The 23,674-nt window shown below is 36.8% G+C and overlaps 2 protein-coding genes across 4 annotated transcripts in view; both read left to right on the forward strand.

Moving 5' to 3' along the window:
* Window positions 1–6,369: 6,369 nt before the first annotated feature.
* LOC148063757 (ETS-related transcription factor Elf-1-like) lies at window positions 6,370–17,702 on the forward strand. Of its 2 annotated transcripts, XM_087811353.1 has the most exons (8): window positions 6,370–6,512; window positions 9,194–9,593; window positions 12,147–12,273; window positions 13,709–13,813; window positions 13,902–14,057; window positions 14,209–14,277; window positions 14,348–14,543; window positions 15,769–17,702. In XM_087811353.1, the coding sequence occupies exons 2-8, from the start codon at window positions 9,534–9,536 to the stop codon at window positions 16,352–16,354; spliced, it is 1,299 nt and encodes a 432-aa protein (XP_087667479.1). In that variant the 5' UTR covers window positions 6,370–6,512; window positions 9,194–9,533; the 3' UTR covers window positions 16,355–17,702. The 2 variants fall into 2 exon arrangements, with proteins under 2 accessions (XP_087667479.1, XP_087667480.1); XM_087811354.1 differs by lacking the exons at window positions 6,370–6,512; window positions 9,194–9,593; window positions 12,147–12,273 and adding an exon at window positions 12,433–12,592.
* A 984-nt stretch (window positions 17,703–18,686) lies between these two features.
* sugt1 (SGT1 homolog, MIS12 kinetochore complex assembly cochaperone) overlaps window positions 18,687–23,674 on the forward strand; it is a 29,797-nt gene continuing 24,809 nt past the window's right edge. The window contains exons 1-6 of one of the 2 annotated variants that reach the window (XM_087811166.1): window positions 18,687–18,815; window positions 18,911–18,959; window positions 19,373–19,463; window positions 19,775–19,844; window positions 20,021–20,091; window positions 22,215–22,268. In XM_087811166.1, the coding sequence (XP_087667292.1) occupies window positions 18,802–18,815; window positions 18,911–18,959; window positions 19,373–19,463; window positions 19,775–19,844; window positions 20,021–20,091; window positions 22,215–22,268 (349 nt within the window). In that variant the 5' untranslated portion in view covers window positions 18,687–18,801. The remainder of the gene's footprint in view (window positions 18,816–18,910; window positions 18,960–19,372; window positions 19,464–19,774; window positions 19,845–20,020; window positions 20,092–22,214; window positions 22,269–23,674) is intronic. The other variant, XM_087811167.1, reaches the window with a different exon arrangement.

Genomic DNA, 23,674 nt, shown 5'->3' on the forward strand with positions numbered 1-23,674 from the left:
TGTTTGGAATTAAACTTCTGTTTTGTGGCGGAAAAGCGTTTTTGACCAAACAAACATGCTCTGGAGATGGTTTTAGAAGAAACGTTTCAGAGAATTCAAGAATCAAAGCATATTAGTGCGTTTCTTTGGTGGAGGATTAAGAACAGAAGTACAATTGTTTTTTTGTTGTTGTTTTTTTTTACCAATTTAGGAAGTTATAAAACTGATGTTTAGTAACTTGGTCATGTGTTTAGACTTGGAAGGCAACACACACACACACACACACACACACACACACACACACACTGTGGGCTGTTTATTATCCATGCAGGTACAAAATATACTCCAAGTCTCCTGCAGATGACAGACCTTTAATAATTAAATACATTTATTGTTGTAAAATAGTCTAGTAGTATAGTTTTATAGCATAGTATAGTATAGTATTTGTTTGCCTTGGAATTAGTCCAGGATGCTCTCTCTAAATGGAATGTGATTGATCATGGTATATTTAGCTTTATCATATATATTTATATATATATAGATAGCTTTTGGTAGCTTTTGCTAGCTGTGGCATGAATCATTTTTAACCTTAAATGTTTTATTAACACTTATAATTAATGTATTCAATACAAGGTTTATTGTAAAGTACTCTGTTTTTATTATTGTTTAGTATTCAGCTCGCACCATTACAGTTTAAAACGAAATCTAAAAAAAAAATAGTTTACGACATTTATATATACAGGTATATATATACGACAAGAAATACAAAAAGCAACATTTATTTTAAGTTAAAACAGAAGTATTCAACTGTTTTCATAGCTAAGCTAGCTTATCTAAACTCATAGCATGGCTCTTAAATCTCTTTGTTATTTTAAAAACAAAGCTAAAACCCTTGTTTATATATGAACTTTAGTGCCGCCGTTAAGTAGTTGGAGCGAGAGCTACTTTCCATCAAAGCTTAGATGATTCTCGGCTAAATGAGTTTAATATAAAGAAGGATCTAAGTCGACCGAGAAGTAACAGCTGGACGGACATTTTTGTTTTCTAAGAATGCTAATGTAGCTTAGCGTGGTGTCTTGACAAAGCGTCAGTGCCGACACTTAAATCAACTCTTTAATCTCTTTAACTGATTCAAACCTTTTTCGACAGGGTTTTACTGAGAAACTATTCCACTAGTTTGATTTATTTTAGCCATTAGCTTTGACATTTTAGATTCATTCTCACACACTCTACAATCTTAATGCGATGCCAAAGGCAATTAAATAGCTTGTTTATATTCCGTTGTTTGATTTGATCGTTCAGCATTTCCACGTCATCGCCACGTGCTTCCCTCGATCCGCTCTCGCATCTGGAAACCACACACGGTTAAGAGCCCGACAGAATCTTCACAAAGTTGCAACACAAGATTGATGGAACTAAACGGTTGCTGTGAATGATGAGTCGTTGAAAAAGCTTTATAGATATATTTCAAATTGAATTATGTTTAGGGTTGGTTTGTAGATAAATCACAATAATTTACACAATATTTTTTAAGTCGCAAACTTCTGACCTTTCGATCTGTCTCCAGAAGGATCAAGTTTCATCCATCCATCCATCCATCCATCCATCCATCCATCCATCCATCCATCCATCCATCCATCCATCCATCCATCCATCCATCCATCCATCCATCCATCCATCCATCCATCCATCCATTCTTCCATCCATCCATCCATCCGTCCATCCGTCCATCCATTTATCAATCCATCCATCCATCCATCCATCCATCATCCATCCATCCATCCATTCATCCATCCATCCATCCATCCATCCATCCATCCATCCATCCATCCATCCATCCATCCATCCATCCATCCATCCATCCATCCATCCATCCATCCATCCATCCATCCATCTATCCATCTATCCATCCATCCATCCATCCATCCATCCATCCATCCATCCATCATCCATCCATCCATCCATCCATCCATCCATCCATCCATCCATCCATCCATCCATCCATCCATCCATCCATCCATCCATCCATCCATCCATCATCCATCCATCCATCCATCCATTCATCCAACTATCTATCCATCCATCCATCCATCTATCAAACTCTCCAGTAAAGCCGTTGAAAAAATATTCTCTGCAGTTTCCAAAAAACACAATTGCATTTGACCACATAAGAAAAAAACGGTACTAGATGGTTTTGCTACTTGATGAGAGCTGGATGAACGAGCTGGACTCCTCAGATCTGGCGGTTCTTCAAATCATCATCAGTGAGGTACAAAGAAAATATTCTCCAGAGTGGGAAAGTGTAGTTAAGCTGTTGAAATAGCTCCAGGGAGCGATAGAAGGTTTGAGTAAGACTCGTGCAGGCCTTGAGAACAATAACAAATGTGTTTTCAGGAGAAAGGGTTTGTTTGTGCGACTGCTGTATTCTTGACTTCATCTGACTGTGAAATTGTAGAAGCTGAAGAAGAAGGGACCCCATTAGAGAACCACTTGTTTTCAGGTCCAATTTATTTCCTCCTTTGAAACATCTTTAACAAGAACTAGAACAACTTGTTCGACCCGTCAGGCCTAATTTACGCCGCGGTAATGGATGAACCACGGACCCACATGTGGCGTGCAGTTGGTCATCTGTGAGAAAGTGTCGCTGAACATGAAGCTGTTGTTGTCGTGAGGAATCTGTGTATCAAGAAGTCATCCAGTGTTGCTATGGTAACAACTGATGACCCCGATGAAGCTTCGCGAAGCGGACTCTTTATTTTCAGAGCGCACTAGATGGCGCTCTCTTTAATCAATTGCTTTGAAATGCTGGTCAATTGCAAATAAAAAAATCATATAATGATAAATAGAAATAAGGAAAATCCACATTTGCTACATTAAAATGGACATTTTACTCTTAAAAGGAACAAATTCCTCTTAAAAATAATCACAACACTTAGTCGACATGAGGGGAATTTAAATGTGTCGATTAACACCATTAAATAATAAGCAATATATTGGTTAAGAATCAAAATATATCGATAAATATAGTTATATTTTTGATTAGATGTTATTAGATTTCTAGTTATTTCTAGAAAGAAGTAGAGCCAAGGCTACAATGCTCTCTCACTACAGTAACCAATCCTTCAAAAGATTCACAGATCCAAATGGTATTTCGGAAAAACACCACCAAAATGCATCTGTTTCTTATCCTATCATCGTCATTTAAAAGAAAACGTGTTTTTGTGTTATTTTTCGCTAACTTAACGCTGACATTCACTTTATTGTCAACTTCTTATTTAAAGAAAAGACACATTAATGTAAAAAAAATGTCCACGATGAATGCGATTTATGTACATGATTTAGCATTTGCTAAAACCAAAAAAATTCAAATTGTACCTTGTCTTAAACTCATTCTTCCTGTGTCTGTCTGTAAGATGAATTATTTTCTTAACCTTGGCTGTAAAGTTTTTTAGATGATCTCACAACTGGTCCTCCATATTACAAGTAAACAACTGTTATTGCTTTCTGTCAGTGACCCTAAAGGCCTCCCTATAGCACCACCATCAGGTCAACAGATGTGTGTGTTTGTGTGTGTGTGTGTGTGTGTGTGTGTGTGTGTGTGTGTGTGTGTTTGTGTGTGTGTGTGTGTGTGTGTGTGTGTGTGTGTGTGTGTGTGTGTGTGTGTGTGTGTGTGTGTTGACAGCTGTTTTCATGCAATTTATGAGTCTACAAAGAGAGTCGTCGCCGTGTCTGACTTTTATTATCCGTCCAGGCATTAAAAGGGTCATCAGAAGATCGAGAACAGCCACTGTTTTGTTTCTTAACTGGGTGAAAACAAAACAAATGACATTGATTTTAATCCATTTATATGCGAGTGTAAGTTAACTTGAAAGTGTGAAGAACTAGTTCTGAAGGCGTCGATTCTGGGGAGGAATGTCTGAGAGACAAACTTCTGCTCCAGCATTTCGGGAGCTAACCTGGTTCGTGAGCCAGTATGTTGGCAGCGTGGCAGAAATAACAAAAAGGCAGATGTGAGGAATTCTCTTTTATCAGTCCAACTCCACCCACCGTGTGGATCAAAAGAAAGGTAGAAAAAAGTTAATGTATTTTTTTTTTCCACTTACATCCTCGTATCTTGAAAGGACAGATGACTTTGAAAGACTGTGGCTTTAGAAGAAAGTGATTAATGTGCATATATTTTACTATATTATTTCCTTCTGCTCTGGTTGTCTTCGATTCATCTTGTTACATTTTTTGTCGAGAAACTGTGACTGCACGACCTGTTTTATGTCTTAGAATCTTTTTTTGTTATTGTAATTATCATTTTTTTTATTTTGACCCAAGTGGTATTTTTCTATTAGCCGACAAATTCATCTTCACCAACCCTTTTCAATCATTTATTTATAATAAAGAAATGTTTTTTTTCTCTCATAGCAATGTCCTTGATGTTAGAAATAAAACATTTATTAATATATTTAACAGGGCTTTATTATAATATAATACAAGTACAACCTACTGAATTAAGTGTTAGGTGGTGGTATTTTTTGGCAATGTAATATTGGCTAAGTAACTAGCATAAATAGCTAGCTAGCATATGATTCAGTTTCCTACACTTTAAAGATAGTTAAAAAAAAACAGATTTTAAAGTTTCTTTATCTGGTATGTGTTACTCGTTGCCGTTTTTAAGCTTAACACGTTATTTATCTACCAAAAAGAGCAAATAAATCATTTAAATTGCGAGGAAACTAGCCTGCTTGAGTTAACTGTTAGCAACTAGCTAAGCTAGCAAGCAAGTTAAAAATATTCTTCACTCCAAATTATAATTTGAATGATGTTTAGTTTTCACAATTTCTATATTTATTATGGGTTATCTTAACCTTAGCAAATAAATCATCAGGATTTATGTGCGCGCCCATTTACTTACCAACTCAAGAACTTGGCTCCAGCAAGGGTTTGAATAATGTCATCTGCTTTCTTTTGATGTCATGAGAAACAGTCTTTGCAATTGAATAAAAAAACATTTATTGCCAGTTTTAAAAGCATAACACAGGTTATTTTTTTATATTTTTAATGGTGATGCCAGTATAGAATAAAAATAATAAAATGAAATAAACGAATGTAACTAGATACATAAATAAATATATATTAAATATAATAATAATATAATAAATAATAATTTTCTGCATTTGTTGTGCATTAAATGTTGTGCAGTTCTTCATAGGGCGTTATGCAAAATTATGGAACGAGTATGAATCATGATTTTCATTTAAAAATGTGTACTTTTTAAAAAATGTATCAAGGGTATATATCAGACGTTTTTGTTTTAATTATTGTTATTAAAATATTTTTTTATAAATATATATATATATGGGACTTGATGGATCTACTGACTCCTTCAAGAAACATCTTAAGGTTTTTATTTGTTCAGGCTTTTCCTTGATTTTCTGGAACTCCTGTTGAGTTATCAGTTTTATCTTGATCTTAAAAGTATGTACTTTATTGGATATTGTTTTGATTGTTTAAGCGCTTTGTGACCCTGGTCTGGAAAAGCACTATACAAATAAAAATGACTTACTTACTTACATGTCGTTGGTAAAGATGACAAAAAAAACAACTTTTGTTTACAATGACAACGTGCTATTAACACAAGTTCAAGATGAATCTCAGCCGAAGAAGTTCCAGATCCTCCTCTTCTTCATCACCGTGTGGTATTCTGCTGCGAGGCCGGTTTCCCCCCTCAAAAACCGGGGCCTCCTCGTTGTCGTCTCACAAGTGAGTCTCACTCTCTCAACAAGTCAATTATTCCGAGTGGGTTGTCCTCAAATATCCCTCCGCCGTGTTGCACAGCGAATCTGGGATGGATTGCATTTGTTATTCATCAAGAAAAGGGAGGAGAACAGACGAGGGAGGAAATGAAAGGATGCATCAGACATGCTTGTTAATGGTGTTAGTGCCGCGCGTTGCCACCAGGGAGCATCAGGGACTGTGGGATAGACTTCTGCTTCCCATCATGTGTCACTGCTCGTCTCCCACTGGCCTCGGATTATCTGTTTGCCGTTCCCATTTGTACCACTTGTGAGCGACAGCGGCAGACATGTTGGACTTTATTAAATCTCACCGTGATTTATTGATGTATTGAGTGGACACACACAGAAACACACACAAAAACACACACACACACAGTCTGTGTTTACAGACTATAAAACCTCATGGCCTGTTTAAAGACCGGTTGCTTGGCTCTCTCTCTCCGCTTTACATTGCAAATACACCCGTGTTTACATTGGCTTCACTCTGACAATGGTCACTACGGGTTACCTTGACTCACAACACAGGTAACCAATGGTAGCCCCGGAGAGAGGGAGGTCGGGGAGGAGGCGGGAGGTGGAAAAGGGAGGAAGCAGAATCTGACAAGGGACTGGAGGGGAATGAAGAATTAAGCGACTCAGGGCTCATTCAAAGCCATTAAAAAGTTGGAGCCAAACAGAGACGTGTGTTATCTTTCCTGGAGGACCTAGCTTCCCCGTTCTCCCTTTCGGATCCTGCGGCCATTAAAGGTAAAGCTGACATTTTTGACAGTTTCCTGTGTCGAAAGAAAGAGAAAGTGAAAGTAGTTTCTTGACTGGACAGGTTTTTAAGATTTCTCTCTGTTAGTTAAAACAAGGCCCCGGTAACACAAAGCAACATGAGGGTCTTATCAGAAGCCTTCCCTGCCACACTGGTATCACCCTGGCCTACTTCACACACACACACACACACACACACTGGAGAAAGAATGTTATGTGGGCTTATCAGTGTCCTGAGGGGGCGGGCGGGGCGGGGGGCGGCGGGGGGGTTGAAGTCTCTTCACAGGCTTTCGTGGAGGCCACAGAGACGAACCTATATGTTGAGTTTCTGACGAACACACTGTGTGTATTGTTAAAAGCCAGTCCACAGGCGTGCCAGGCTCAAGGGCACGCTCGCGATGTACACACAATAAGTGGGCCACGATCAAAGTGTGACAACAACACGGATCAGCTCTGGGCTCCATTTTTTTTCAATCTGACAACAACATGAACAGAGTCGGTGAAGAGGCGTCATGGCCGCCGTGGTCGTTGAAGAAAACTCGAGGATTCACTCGGGATTGAACAATGATGATGTTTTTTTGTTTTTTTTACTCGCAACGTTGGCCAAGAGGACTGGAAACCTCAGAGGAAACCAGAATCATGAGAGCAGGCAGCGCTGTTGGCAGAGGTTCGGCATTGAAACTCAGGAAGTGGCGCCTCCTCGCTGAGCTGTGCTTCCTGCGTGATAACTGACCAAAACATTGTCGTTTCATTCCTTATAAACTTTCTCTTTCTGGGCAAAACAAACTAGGAAAACTTCACTACAACAATTCTACTCACAGCTACAACACACATCGTCAATTAAAAATGATTTTAAAGGACTCAACGCACCCGATATAAAGCTGTCTTGTAAGCGGAAATGCTATCTTTGACTAGATAAGAGTTCATGTTGGCACTCATGTAGAGGAAGTAGAAAAAAACGGTTTCTTTCTCAGTAAAAACACATTTTTAAAGAACTACAAATGTCAATAGCGCTTACGCTAACACACGCTCATCACACAAAAGACCAAAAAAATAGATAAATGTCATTTTATTCCATGTTTTGTTTAATACTAAAACCATGTCACATGTATAACTAACTAAAATAAACGTATGCTACTCAGCAAACTGATAGCAACAGTCCAAAAGAGTGAATAATATTTTTAAATATATGTTTAATTTCATAAATTCATGACGCAGATAGTGCAGACCTCAGTTCATCAAACCTTCATCAATCAGTAAAACAACTTATGAATTTATTTTAAATGATGTATATTTTCACATATATTTCTTTTAATATTTTAGCAAATATTCTACCTGTTCATATTTCTGTGTATTCCGTACTTTCTTTCTACTTTGCATAAATTCAACTATATATATATATATTTTTTTAACCCTTGTGTTATCTCTGGGTCATGGTGTTTATTTTCAGGTCTTCGGGTCATCTTGACCCAGAGATAACACAAGGGTTAAGGTGAAAATACACATTTAATCTTAAAATAAATGCTTATCACCATTATATTCTCAACTAGAAGCGTGTGTACTGTTTTATCAACAACTTTCCTTGTAATTTGTGCTTTGTGTATTTTTTTTAACTTCACATACTTTAGTTTTTTTTTTCTAAAGCATAAAATACATATTTCATGTTGATAAATACTTCCTTCCCTTTTTCTCAATTAGAAGTCGACAATTTTATTTAATGCTTTTTAAAAAATATATTTTCTTTTTTTTTGTCTTGTGTTTATTCTTTCTACTTCAAAAAATACTTTGTTTAATTCATTTTTTCTAAAGCATAAAACACACATTTCATAATAATAAATACTTAATTATTCTCATCTAGAAGTTAAAAAAAAAATCCAATAAAATTCCTCCTTTTCTACTTCACATTCTTTAATAATATTTCATTTTATTCAAGCATTTTATATCAAGCATAAAATACACATTTAATGATGATTAATACTTCTTTCCATTGTTCTTATGAATAAGTGTTTTTTCCCTCCTGTTTTTTTTTCAAGTTTTTTAATTAAATACATTTTGCATTCCAAAAATAAAATGCATCATAGACCTTCTTAATGTTATATATTCTTAATATTATATATTCTTTATATATATATATATATATATATATATATATATATATATATATATATATATGTGTGTATTTCAAACATTAACATTTTGCAGAAACGCTATATCTGATATGATATAATACTGTCGTCCAAAATATGTTTCTATTTTTTGAACATCGCTCGTGTGGTTGAAAATAAAGTAGAATTTCTGCAGAATCTAAAGTGCCAACCGCGTGTTTCACTTCCTGTTGGCGCCTGAATATATGTCCACAGTATTCAAGCATTTCAGTAGAAGCTACAGCATTAGAGATTATAAGGAGAGATATTTAGCAACAAAAGTGTTAGTTGGAAATGTATCCACGTGGCTCATGGGTATTTAGACGAGTAGAGAAAACACTTGCAAACACACATAGATGTGCAAGTGCTTCCTTCCTGTTAATGCTTTGGCCTCGTCGAACGATAAGCACAGCTTTCCACTTGTTTAATTTCCCCTTCTAAACATTTACTCCCGTGTATAATCTGCGACCCTTCAAGTTCTGCATTTTTAAACTGACCGAAACCTCCCTCTGCTCCGGTCCGTCACAGGTTAATCCGGACCGCAGGACAGTTTTACAGCCCGACTTCCTCATCGCGCGTCGAAACCAGAGCGAGAGCAAACAGTTTCCTGTGACGTGTGTGTGCGTCCGTGCTCAATTAGTGAATACACATCTCCCGCCCAGAACCCACTTCTGCTGCATGGAAGCACACCAGGCGTATTGTTGTCCCGGGTGATGCTCTGATAACTGAGCCACCCTGCCTCCCAACACACCTGGACTGGATCCGGAAGAAGACTTCATTTCAAAAAAGAAGAAGAAGAAGAAAAAAAGGAGTGCTGTGATGCTGTTTCAGTCCAGTTAAGACTTGTGAGTGTCGTCGATCTCCAGCCATGCTTCAGCAGTCCGAACTCATCTTTGACTTCGCCAGTGACCATGTCAACCTCTCGGGGGTGAGTACATCAGTCTGCTGTGTGTTTGAAGTGATGCTGGTGCAGCCCAGGCTGACATTTTGATGATAACAAGGGATGTAGGGATTCAGAGGCCTTGGCCAAGGACCAAACTGCTGGTTTCTCTCAAGTGCTTCTGACTCAAAAACCAACCAGGATGTTCATGAAAAAATGACCAGTTTATGTCGTTGTTGAGCAAGAAAGAAAAACAAAATCTCCACCATTTTTAAAACTTGATTTAGGACTGGCTACCAAGGACCCACTGGTGGTTCTGGTGGCTTTTATTTTCCTAAAAAAAAGAATAATAAATCAAGTTAAGGGTGAAAATAGATGTTTAAATCAGTCATCTTTAGGTGTTTAATGTCTTTGAGAATCCCAGATTAACATGAAGGTGACTCTATGCCGAGGGCGAAAATGTTCAACCACTGATGTAAGAGATAATTCCAGGTGGAAATCTGAAAGTCACTTTGAATCCAGCAAAAAAAAAATACTCTTCCAGGTGTTTAAAAGTATGAGGGACCCCCTAGATGGAATTAGAAAAAAAAGAAAGAAGGTAGATCCAGTTCTAGAGATGAGTGAGCTGGGGATGGAAATTTTCAGAAGACGAGTGCAACAGGAAGTCGGTGAAGAAATGTGATGGTGTCAGAGATGGTGGTGGTCTTTATGAATGTCACGCAACTGCAACTTCTGCTCGTCTTTTCATCCGCAGATCGCAGATAAGAGCCTAGAATAACCTATTTAACAGCTTCCCTTTGACTTCTGATGAGCGAAAGACTGACAAATTATGCCGACACAAGCAGTTTAGAACGCCGCTCTCCATCTTTCTTGATTCACATCATTTTCTTTTCATCCCTTACTCAGACTTTAGTGTCTCCCTCTTTTTCTTACAGTATTTAAACCCTATACACGGATCCTGTCCAGACTCTTTAAATCAGTTTTTCCCTCAAATGTATGTAAAATAAAGTCACAAGTTTTGTTTGTCATATTGTGGAATTCAACTGCAAACTGTAATTATATTCCTCCCCAAAACATCTTAATATATATTTATAATTTAAACGTATATATTTTTAATTAAATAAAATTTAATTTCCCTAACATTCAATGTCCAGCCTCATTTCTGACTTATAATGTAAAAATCCTCCTTTTAAAATACTTTGTCATATATTTATTATTTAAATTCAATTTTATTATATTAAATAAAATGTTGTGTTTGTTTGCCCTAAACTTTTTTAAATACTTTCTACAATCCAATTTCTACTTTCCGGTAAAAAATAAACATGTATATCAAGAAAAATATTGCTTCAATTTCCGTGTATTATGCCCTGAAACACAAACACTACTACATTTGAATGATTAACTCCGAGTTGTCAAAGTCAACATGACAAGGGGCCTGATTGTTAACCACAGACTTGGTGAGGGGCCAATAAAGATGTAGTGTACACTTGTTTCATAGTCTATCCCTTGACTAAACAGATGCGATATCAGTCTGACTTTAAACTATTTCAGTCGAATTAAATCAGAACATTAACATCTACAGACTTTTACGTTGAATTATACCTTGTTCTCTGAAGTTTCTAGACATATTCTTGACATTTTTTATACATGAAACCAGTGAAACAGTTAATAAGTGTTTATCTCTCATGATGCTAGATAACACCTGGGGCCTAATTTTGTACTAAATATAATGGCAACACTTAAAAAAAACGTTACAAAAACAAATCTAACTGATCAGGCTAAATAGACTATAATATATGATAGCTGTGTTAATCTGGTGTAAAAGTATGGAGAGAGATTTGTTTCTTTATTATTCAATTATAAAATAGTTCATTCAATCAAAATATATATTTTCAATCAAAGTAAGTTACTTTAAACGGTTTTTTTTTTATTTAAGTTTTTGTTTTGTGGGTGGAAAATTTATGTCTTAACTATTAAATCCCCAAATAATTGTTCGAAGTGAAAAAGGTTTTGAAGAATTACATTTTCTTTATTGATGCAACTTTTTCTTTTGATTGAAAATATATTTTCCGATTGAAGTACATTTTTAAAAATGGATTATAAAGAAATACATCTACCTCCATTTAAGAGATCTTAAAATGATATTTTAATATTCACTAAAAGCCTAAATAAATACTCAAAGGGGACGAAAGTCCTGAAGCAAAATCCCAATAGAAATAATACAATAAATATATATATTTAGAGTTGAACTAGTAGTGTGTAATAAAGATGAATACAAAATAATATTGTGAGTTTGTACATAGTCTTTCCTGATGATTTTCTGGAACTCCTGTGTTGTTCTCAGTGTTATCTTGTCCTTTAAAGTATATACTTTATTGAATATTGTTTCGATTGTTTAAGCGCTTTGTGACCCTGGTCTGGAAAAGCACTATATAAATAACAATTACTTACTTACTTACTTATGGGGGCCACATGAATACAGTAAAAGGGCCACACATTGCCCACGTCTAAGCCATTGGTAGCCTCAGTCTGACTCAAGTTTCAATGATGAAAGTGGCAGTAAAAAAAACAACTGAAATGTATATGTTTTTTTTATCTCAGCTCGGGAATCATCCCGGATACCCTGCGGTCATCGTGGAGCAGGTGCCTCACACTCACCTGCAGCCATTCTCTGGTCTCGCGTGTGAAGACCTGCAGCTGGTGGATCACCACCACCAGCTGTGCAAAGGTCAGTACCAGGAACACACACACACACACACACACACAAAAACACACACACACACCTCATGCGTGACATTTCCACACGTCACTCTTCCATTAATCCAAACGTCAATAATAAAGGACGTCAAAAAGGCTTGAGGCTTCGCGCATGCGTACAAGAAACCCACGCACATGGACCACCCTCCGACAACATTCAGGAAGTGAACCAAAACATTCCAGACTCCCGGGAGAGAAAAAAGAAAATACTTTTTTTTTTATTTACTAGAATGTGGGAAAGGTTGGCGAAAACTCAAGTGCACTAACTTGTCGCCGTCAATGAAATAAAAGTGAGTATTTTATCTGTGACGTGACGAGGCTGTTAGCTTGTAGTTGTTCCACCAAACAACGCCCGATAAAGTGACGTTTGTCTGCCCGTCGCCCGAATATCGAGCATCCTTTCCTTCGCCCGATTGTCAACCTCTCTTAAACTCCTGCTCGAGACGTTTTTTCTCACTGTATTTACACTTTTTTTGTCTTTAAAATTGAGTTTTTTTTTTTACGGGCTAACAGATGTTTAGCTCGCAGCTCCTTGAACGTCACACACGTCAACAAGCGACAGACAATCGCACAGCAGGAGTTCGTAGAAGATCACAGACTCGAGGACTACATGCTGATGTTGTTTAGGAAAAGGTTTTGAATTGGGGAAAAATCCGAAAAAGTGACGGTTTTCGTTCGGTTTGTGGTGATAAATGCGCTTTAAAAGTTTAAACGGACATCCCGTGAACGCACCATCGCTCTTAAACATCACTACTTTATCCCAATAAATAAAAAGCTTAAAATAAAGCTTGGGATACAACGATACATAAAAAATAAATTACAATATACAATAACATTATAGTATTTTGTATCACTTACATTGTTGACCCTTCAAAGAAATCCTCATGTCGAATAGTAATGTGTAGATAAAACCATGAGGAATGTTTTTTTAAGTTGTCTCGGAAAAAAAACAACATTTCAAATTATAATATTAATATTTTCTTTCGCTACATTTAAAATTATTCAATTTATTATTTCCTGAAACCCATTGATGTATCAACCAAAAGTTTCAATGGATTCCACTTTTAAGTTGCAGGCAAATTGAAGCTAGTACTGAAACCTTGTTTTGTTGTATTTATTATACTTTAATTCATACAGGAATTTCACTAATTTAATTTCGACACGTAAATGTCCCTTTTGTGCCTGTTCCTTTTTTTGAAATTTTAACTGTTTAGTACTTTGAAAATCTTTTGTTTCCCCAAGATATATTTACTGAATTCAACACAGATCTTGGCGCCGTTTACTTCACTCATCTTTGTGTGATTTGTCATCTTATGAACCGACTCGCCTCCTACAAATGTGCACATTTCTTTCCGTCTTGTGGACGTTCGCAACAATCCTGTCTAAATAAGCATCTGTGTTCACAGTGGACCCTTATGAGAATGAAGAGGAGCTCATGGAGACGCTCGTTTCTGCCGACTCGCTTCTCAGCACGGACTGTTCTGATCCGCTCTCGCTGGAGCAACATTACTGTGAGTTCCAAACCCTTATCTAACGTTGTAAAAGCTGGAACACTTCAAGTACCATTCATGTCCTCTATGTGTCCTCTCACCCCTGCAGCTCAGACCTTCTTTTCTTCCCTCGATGATGTCATCGCCACTCCCGTTACTCAGGTGACTGTGTCGGCCGAGGGTATTGTGGAAACGCTTGACCAGTCGCAGTGGAACTCGTTGCACACAAAGAAGCCTGTGACACAGCTGCGGCCCAAAAAAAGAGGTCAGTCGTTTTCTTTCTTTTTTTGGTAACACAAGTTTTGACTTTGTTAGTCTTTCAACCTAGTTTTTTAATCTAACTTTAAGCTTTTTAATGGTTATTATATTTCACATTTTAATAAATTAACGGGGTGATCTTTTTCGTCTGTTCCCAGGAAAGAAATGTAGAAGAGCAGAATCTCCCACACCAGACATTGTAGTTAAGAAGCATAAATATAATAAAGGTAAAGGAAAAAGTTGATGATCAGTTATTTTCTCTGGAATCTAACACACTTTCTTTTTTCCCCCTGTTAGGAGGACACACTTTGTATCTGTGGCAATTCCTGATGGAGCTGCTGCAGGACCGAAAAGTATGCCCGCGGTATATCAAGTGGACAAATCCCAACGCAGGGATCTTCAAGCTGGTCAACTCCAAGGCGGTGGCTCGTCTGTGGGGCAAACACAAGAACAAACCTGATATGAACTACGAGACGATGGGCAGAGCACTCAGGTACAGTGATGTACCTTGTCGTTTTCAAACATCCCATTCCTTAGACAATCATTATACTATTAAATGACTATGCGGCCACATGTTACCTCGAGATAAAAAATCGATAAGATGTTAACATTTCTTTTGAGAAAACTTTCTTAAAATCCATTGATTAAAACGTTTTTTTTGTAATTCTTTATTCTGGAGTTGAACATTGTTGTTGTTTTTTTTTAATTCGTTTTAGTTTTTTGGTGAAAGGTTGTCTATAAAACAAAACGGCAATGTCACCTAGCTAACCACAACTTAACTCTCAATCAATGTCATTTAAATCTCCCCCTCTAACCACTTTCGTGACATAACAGTAGTCAGACTAACGAAAGCCTACAGGATCGCTCTCCAGATCAAAATACAAAGCCATGACTTCACCACACATTCATTAAGTCCTGACCAGGACTTAAAAGACACGGATGATTCTGATTGGTTCGCACCCAAATGTTATCCAATCAGAACCATCTCCCAGGATAAATGTTGGTAGGCTTTCTTTAAGAATGCAGATTAGAACAAAATGTATTACATTTAATAAGGTTGTGCATTGGTAGGATTCTTGTGATACGATACAATATATTTCGATATATTGTGATACTGTAGTAACAAGGCTGTATTTATAATATTGTCGAGTACTTGACTCTGGTGTTGCAGTATTTACAGACCACATGACTCTTGATGACGTCGTAACTGCTTTTATTTGTTTTGAAACCAAAATATGTCCAAACATCAGCTTCAGAAACTGCTGTAGTCGACTGTATCCTCTCGTCCTCAGTCACCACCGGGATCTAGTGGGATTTTGATGTTCCTTTAGCTTTGGAGGATATAACTATTAGTGTCATCTAGAGGCTAGAAGTCTAATAAACACTGTGAACAAGCATGTTAATTGTAAATTAATTTGTAAAATCATATTATTTTACTTTATATCCCCTTTATTGAAATGTAAACCATTAAATATCTATGGTGAACATAAAAGCTAAAACAAATTGGTTGAATTTCTGCTGAATATCGATACAGTGTTGTGAAAAAAACCATTGAAATATATCAAAACTTTCTCATAACCCTAAAATGAGCTGTATAAAATCAAAAGTTAAAGGTTTATCTTGTTCTCTGAAGGCGTAGAAGGTCATCAGGGTTCTTCTTTGGCATTATTAAATCAATGCATTTCAATATCTAAAATGATGTTTGTGCTCATATGTAGGTACTACTATCAGAGAGGCATCCTGAACAAGGTGGAGGGTCAGCGGCTGGTCTACCAGTTCACCTCGCTCCCCAAAGACATGATCTACATAACGGAAGGAGGGAGCTGCAAGGAAGAAGAAGATCACGACGAAACCAGCGACAACGACGCCGAGCTGAGCGAGAACTCCGTGGACAGCACCATGTCGTCGAGCGATCCCTCCGAGGACGAAGAGGAAGCCATCGCGGCCGAGAAGGAGACGTCCTTCAGCCCGGACCAAGACCTGTTCACCCAGCAGTCCAACACGGCGGGGCGACGCGACACCGTCCTGCGGGGCGGCGGCAACAGCCTGATCCAGGAGCAGCATTTGCCCATCGTGTCCGCCGAGATGCTGCGGACGCTTCAGAATCTGAGAAAGGTCCAATCACTGCAGCCCACGGGCCAGGCTTCGGTCTTCAAAACCGCCCAGCTGCTGGGGAGTCTCTGCGAACAGCAGGATTCAGCCGACAGTCCGGGAACACCCATAGTGCCTCACCACAAATCCCACGCGGCGGAGAAGACGACACGGGATGAGACTTCACAGCTGGTGCCTCCTGCTGTCCTGTAGAACAGAATCTCAGCTGGCTCTGTTGTTCATGACATTTGTCTAATTCTTGTGCAGGAGGTTGAGTTAGGAGTGTGTATAAAAATGGTCTTTTTGTTTATTCAATATTAATTTAAAATAAGACATAGTCATACAAGGAACACATTATATATATGAAATTTCAATTGGTAACTTTTGTGTTTTTTACTCAGAACTTTCACTCCAAAAGTGGCATCTATTTAATATAATATTAACATATTTAGATAATTTAAAGGTTACATTTCAAGGATTTCAATAGCCAATAACACACACTGTTGTTTTTACTTATATTCATTTAATTAACCTTTTCTACGTTTTTTTTTTTTTGTTCTGTTTTTCATGCCAATATTGAATTAACAAATGAACGATTGTACCTCTTCTGCATGGTTTTCTATTGAGAGTTTTCCAGCTTGTGATTCTGCTCATAAGTTCTGATATGTTAATGGATTTATATTATTACACCAAAGAAACATGCACTGGAATCTACAGCCTCTTTAACCTCAGCAGATCCTCTCTGCCTGCACTTGAGCTTCTGTTTTAATGGACTGATGCGCCCTATAGACACGAATAATAGATCTTTTTTTTTTTATTACGTATGCCTTCGCCTTAAAGATATTACTTTGCACTAAAGTTTACTCCTGCTGTGTCTCCTTTAAGTGCCTCCTCATTCCTTCTCCTGCTCTCTATTCCTGTGAGATTGTTGAGGGAAATGCATTCCATTTTTTTTATTATTCATTTGTGGACTTAATGTTCAAAACAAGGGACCGCTGTCATATTTACGATGTAGTCTTCATACTGATAAAGTCAGTATATAGTGGACAATCACCTGTGATGTTGGCTTCTATTTAATGTACGTTACACCTGTATACACGAGCTTCTGTGAGCCTCGCGAATTTATGTTATATACTGTTCTTTTGTTAAAACTGCTTGACTTGTGCCTTGTTGCCAATTTCTTCCTCAGGTTTTGTACTTTGTACTCTATGCAAAGAGTAAAGTTTATTATCATTAGCAATTGCCAGGAAAAAGGTTCTGGTTCATTTAAGCATCATAGAAACGCCTTCAATTCTCAATGTGAAGTTGATTTCTGGTTAAATATGTGATAATGGTTTTCAGATGAAATGACTGTGCCTTTTTTCCCCAGTGTCACCTTATGAGAACTTAATTTCACTTTATCTCAAAGCAATCAATCTGTAAACTTTGTTGCCTTGTCAATGTTGCTGATGTCTGTAGCAGGTGAAGCACTGGAGTTTATGTTGCTTAATCTCTTGTGTTTGTTTCAATGCAATCCCAATTGTTAATTATATCAAATAAACTGGTGATTGTGGAAACCTGTCCCTATCTGTACTCCCACAATGATTTTAATGTATTATTTACAGGAAACTATTCAATTTTGTAAAAGGAAGACTAATAATTTAATTTCTTGTAGTACAGTTATTAGTGTGTAATTAAGATTTCTATCTATATATATATGTATAATTTGTTTTGTTACACTGGATATGCAAAGAATCCACATTTGAATTAAAAAAAAACACATGAAACTCTGGATTGAGTAGCTATGTTGACTTAAAGCAACAGTACGTTAGATTTAAAATGTCGTTTCTGGCTCCCCCAAATGTCAGGAAACTGTAACTGCAATATCACAGAATCTCTGTTATCAAATAAGGCAAGTGAATATCTTTACAAAATAAAAAGAAAATGGCTCTTGAATTGTCAGTTTCTCTTCTTTGCCACATCAAAAAATAAGCCAATTAAAACACAGGCCAATGGCAGAATGTTATGTAGTGCTTATTTAAATACCAATTGATCGTTGTACTTAACTATAAAACTGATAAATACTGCGAAAAATAAATATCAATATCTTTTTTGTTAGGCGGACGTTGGTGTTGCCAACATCACTTTTGTCCATGTCTACTGTTTTTTTTAATAGAAATTAAGGAAACATATATTTCATTATATTCCTGATTTCTCTTTTTTTTCAATTTCATGTTACAATATAGGAGATAAAAGTAGAAAAAGAAGATACAACTTTTTTTTTTTTTTATTCAACGATAAAACCGTGTTTTAGTCCAATATTGGAAAGAAAGTCTGTTAGGTTGGTGAAGGTGACTGACTACTGTTTTGAATGGAAAATATTTAATATTTTCTATTATATAAACAATTTCTCAATTCAATGTTGAGTATAACTACAACTTAAAAGAAGTTCCAAACAAAGAGATAATTTTATTAGAAATACATGAAAAATTAAAACTATTTAATCATTCTTCTACTCTTATTTTCATCGTGCCTTGATGCCGCCAGGTCGACAGGGGGCGCGCTAACATTCTCTGAGGTACAGCCGGATGTTGACAGGTTCGTCTCACGTTTCCATCTCTGCTCAAATCTAGAACTTTCGAGCTACTTCATCACCAACGCCTGCTTTTCTACACGAAAGTATGGCAGCTGAGCGGTGAGTTTAACCTTCAAACATGTCATTTACGTGTAAAATATCGGTTAATGTCGTTGTTATTAAGCCGGTAAATTATTGTTTCTCTTTCGGTGCAGCAGTTTCCCGGATAGATTCATCGATGAAGACCCACAGAAAGCACTGCAGGTAAACGTTAGCTTGATATATAATGTTTGACAGATACAGTTTTAGACAAAAAAAATATTATAATGGAACAGTATTCTTTCCCATTACTTTCGTTATTCATTTGATGTTATAAACTGCATCGCAGGTGGTTTTCCTAACAGTGATTAGTTGAACTTTATTCTAGAGAATAATACACAATTCTGAGAATATACTAGTGTTACAACTACACACATACTGTTAAATACATACATATTGTTGTTCTTCTTCATTTAAGTTCATTGATGTGAATGTTCTAATAGGAAAAACATCTATTATATCTTGAAAAGTGTGCAGTACTCCCAAATGAAAATAAACCCTTTTTCTTTAAGGTTTAATAACCTTTACTATTTTACCGGTATGATCACAAAGCAGACTTTTCTTATCTCTGTGTTCAGGAACTGAACGCTGCTTTGGAAGAAGACGCTGACAACGCTGAGTGGTTCTGCCAGCGTGCTTATGCCCACATTCTACTCAAAAACTACAACAGTAAGTGTTTTTTTCTTTTGGATCTCAGTCATTATTCTGAACTTGCACTTTACATAAAATGTACAATAGTTCTTCATTTTGAAAAGTTGCATACACCAAATTGTTTTTTCTTTACCTGAATCGATGGATTTGTTATACTCAGCGATATACAAGGTCATATTTAATCTATGTGTAGATCATAAGGTTAATTTTCTGTGACCTTTTGGCATTTTATTTTCCATTTTCACAGAGTTGTAAAATTCTGAAGTACCATACACTCCGAGCTTTGTCAAAAATGATTGTTCATCGCTCTCATTATTGTTCCAATTTAGATGCTGTTGATGATGCAAAGAAGGCAGAGAAACTAAAGCCAAGTCTACCTCTGGCCTTTATGCGCACGGGGTAAGTCTTTGGTCTTCTTGTACATGTCATTTGAGGTCACAAATGAACTTTGGAAAGACTAAATGTTTGTGTAGAATTACTATTCCATTTTTTCATCCTGTAAAAAAAGAACTCTTTAAAGTATATCAGCGTAATGCATTTATTGGTGTGGACACATTGCTCTTCTTTGACTGCAGGATAGCAGAGTACCACTTGAATAACTTCTCGTCTGCGCATGCAGCCTTCATTAATGGACAAAAGTTGGATGGTAAGTGGTGTCACTTTCTTTTGATCTTGTCGTTTTTATAGATAGTTATAGTTATGGGTTTTTTTTGTCTTTCTTCAATTACGAGGAAGATAAAACAGGAGACTTACCAAAGAAAAGCTTTTCTTTCATTTAGTCAACAATTAAACATTACATCTTTTTGACACTGGGAGGCACCAGATGCAATATTTTCAATCTTGCATAGTGCTGTTTTAACAAGATCTAGTGGAAGCATTTTTCCTTTAAAAAAAAATCTGCATAAACTGGTATCTATAATGGCAAATCGGCGAGATCAAAAAAACATATATATTAAAGAAATAAACAAAAAGGATATTGCAATACTGAAATGTGACTCTGGATTTGGCCAAGGAACTGCTCCAGGACAATGACTAGATTTATATTTTAAGTGCAAGAACCAGCAATCAAAATTACCTATTTCAAAATGAGAGTTTTTTAGGAGAGACAACCTTAATCAGTAACATCAGCCTGAAAAACGGTTGCATGAGCCAAACAGGAAGTGGGGGTAACTGGAAATGAGCCCACAAAGGCTCATTTCAAATAAACCCTTTAAATTTGCTTGGTAACACTTGGTGAGAAATGCAGTGAAACTTATGTCACTGGTGCCTTAGTTACATGAAACTACCGGGCAGTGAGTCAGTAAAATTCTTTAATCATGGGAGTTGTTTTATTGATTTTATTGTATGCTTTGTTTTTAAAGAATTTAGCTCTTTTCTGTATTGTGTGTTGGTGTATTGGTGTGTGACTTGTTTAAATAAGTTACCAGACAGCTACAAGAAAATTACAAGAGACGATAACATGACAAAAGTAATATGATTTCAAAGTCACAATATTGTAAGATAAGATTAGTTATTAAATAGTTCACTACATACAGTTGGTAATATAATAATAATCCTTAAATGAAGGAGTCTATTTTTAATGCAGTCTTTTTAATTGACCATGTACTGTGGACCTGGGCAAAGTGCAATCCATGCAACACACATGACGTAAAAATAATACTATAAAACTGGCCATTTAGAAATAGTTCTAAATCGCTATCCATCAATACTATTACTAGTTCAACCCTGCATATATTTTCCCTAAGAATCTTTGTTTGAATATATATTTGTCTCCTCTTTTTCGCCTTTTATTTGTCCTTTTTATCTTTTGGTTTTATACTTTGCATTTGATGTATTTTATTTAAAAAAAAATATGCAATGTTTTTTAGAATCTTAAAATAAAATTATTTCCAATCAAATTAGGAACTAAGCTTATTTTCCACTGTCCTTTTTATTCATTTATGTATCTTAAAATGTTCCCATCACATAAAATTCTTTATTTGTCCCTTTCTTCTTTTGGCTTGACGGCCCCTTATAACAGCCACGGTATATAATGTGGCCCCCGAAGAAATATAATTGCCCACCCCTGATGGAATGTGACAAATGTGCTGCACCAACTAATATCAATCATTACATTTCAAAACCAAACAAAAACAGAGAAAGCATGTTGAACTTCCAGAGATTTTTTTTTTTTACATTTTGGAAAAATTGACTTACACAGCGGTTGAGTTAAAAATGCAATATAAATGGAAGAAAAGGATAAAAATAACATTCAAGTAGAACAATATTGTTGAAAAAAGGTAATAATATTTCCTGGATGTTTATTAGGAAAACGGTTATGGCCGATCCTAGTTATCTAATTAAGTCTTTTACAAACAAGAACACAACTTTGTATTAATGAGTGTTGTAAAAAGTCAACACTTTGCTCAAAATGGAGAGTTTAGAAATGTTTACTGGTTCCGATTAATCTTTCCAAAACTGCCCAAACTGGCTATTTATAATCACGTCTGTGATTCTTCCTCCGGGAATTCACTGTGAAAAATGAGAAAAAAAGGAATTACTTTAAACACCAGCATCCTGCAGCCTCCAGTTAGCTGCTATTCATGCTCTGAACGCAACCCCCCCCTTCGCTAAAGTCTAGTCACTGATGAGATAAAACTTCAGAGCCCTCAGGTTTTACCAGCGAACTTCAGTGAGAGCGTCCTCCTGCTCTCTGATTTTTCGCTTATTGAGTCGTTTTTTTTTTTCTACCTCGGTTTACATTATTTATTTTGTTTTTTGTTCCTTCAGCTTCAGACAATTCATTTGAGATTTGGATCAAGCGTTGTGAGGAGATGTTGGGCGGTGAGTATATATTTTTCATGCATCACTGTAAAGCCCTTTTTAAGTAGAATTGCGCCACACAAAAATGCAAACTTCAACCATATACACTTGGCAAATGCACACAATGTAACACTCAAAACTGCACAACCCACTCGGGATGTGTATTTGCAGGGATCTGGCAAAACGATACATACCATAATACAGGGGCAACGACACTATATATTGCAATAAAGCCTACTCTAGGTTTATTTGTAGTATAGTTCGAGTACTTGACTCTGGTGTTGCAGAATTTACAGACCACATGACTTTTGACAAAGTAGCTGCTTTCATTTGTTTTGAAACCAAAAATATGTCCAAACATCAGCTTTAAAAGCTGCTGGAGTGTATCCTCTCGTCCTCAGTCATTGCTGGGATCTCACTGGATTTCCTTGTTACTTTAGCTGCAGAGGATGTAATGGCTGCTCCCATCTAGTGGTCAGAAGTTTGATTGCGACACAAAAATGAACAAACGTTGTGAATATTTGGTGTGCAGTGGCGTCTCTAAGAAAAGGTGTCCACCAGATGACGCCGTAGAGCAATATGCAAACTGAAGTTAAGTGAAAAAGATTTGTCTTCATTATTAGCATTAAAAGCTGCTGGAGTCGACTGTATCCTCTCGTCCTCAGTCAATGCGCTGGACTTTGTTCGCGAAGGACATCTCCAGAGGGATTAATAAAGTTCCTGTAGCTGCAAAAGGATGTAATGAATGCTGCCATCTAGTGGCCGGAAGTCTAATTGCAACACAAAAACAATGAAATGCGTCGGAAGTTTACATGTTAATTCTAAATAAAAATTATTTAATCCATACACATATACACAATATCTATGGTAAAAGTAAAATGTAATTTGACGGTCAGAAAATATAAATGTAATAAAAAAATAATACAGTTCAGAAACATTGATAAAGTGCTGTTGAATATCAATACGGTATCGTGAATAAAAATATCACAATATTGAATTGTATCAGCATTTTCTTACAGCCCTAAAACCCACCTAATGAGAAAGAAACAGGAGCCAACGATACTACCCTGACACGCCAACACGGGTCGTACCACATCAACGCAACAAACGCACACAGGCTGAGATGTATTTACAAACACATCCACCTCGGTGTGCACACCAACACATGCGCTAAAGCCTTTTGTATACACACAATGTTGCGTGTCAATACTATAATGCACACGGTGAGACAGGCGTGCAGAAGCCTCGCACACTAGGAGAGTGTAACACAAACACACACACACACACACGTGCGCACTTGCCTAGACGGCTCATGCATCCATGCCCTGACAGCAGCGCTGGAGTCCTGGTGTGTTGCCGAAGCGCCCGGGATCTCTTGGCCACTCTGTATCATCTCAAGTAAACAAGTGCACGAGTCTGACAAACGA

The sequence above is a fragment of the Callionymus lyra genome, chromosome 16 (genome assembly GCF_982586985.1).
Source record: "Callionymus lyra chromosome 16, fCalLyr1.hap1.1, whole genome shotgun sequence".
NCBI lineage: Eukaryota > Metazoa > Chordata > Actinopteri > Syngnathiformes > Callionymidae > Callionymus > Callionymus lyra.

What these genes read in the sequence shown, in the direction of transcription:
- LOC148063757 (XM_087811353.1), top strand. Translation starts at nt 9,534, where the DNA reads ATGCTTCAGCAGTCCGAACTCATCTTTGACTTCGCCAGTGACCATGTC. An exon ending in CCACCACCAGCTGTGCAAAG is followed by an intron (nt 12,274 to 13,708) that starts GTCAGTACCAGG and finishes CTGTGTTCACAG; the next exon opens with TGGACCCTTATGAGAATGAA. An exon ending in GAAGCATAAATATAATAAAG is followed by an intron (nt 14,278 to 14,347) that starts GTAAAGGAAAAA and finishes TCCCCCTGTTAG; the next exon opens with GAGGACACACTTTGTATCTG.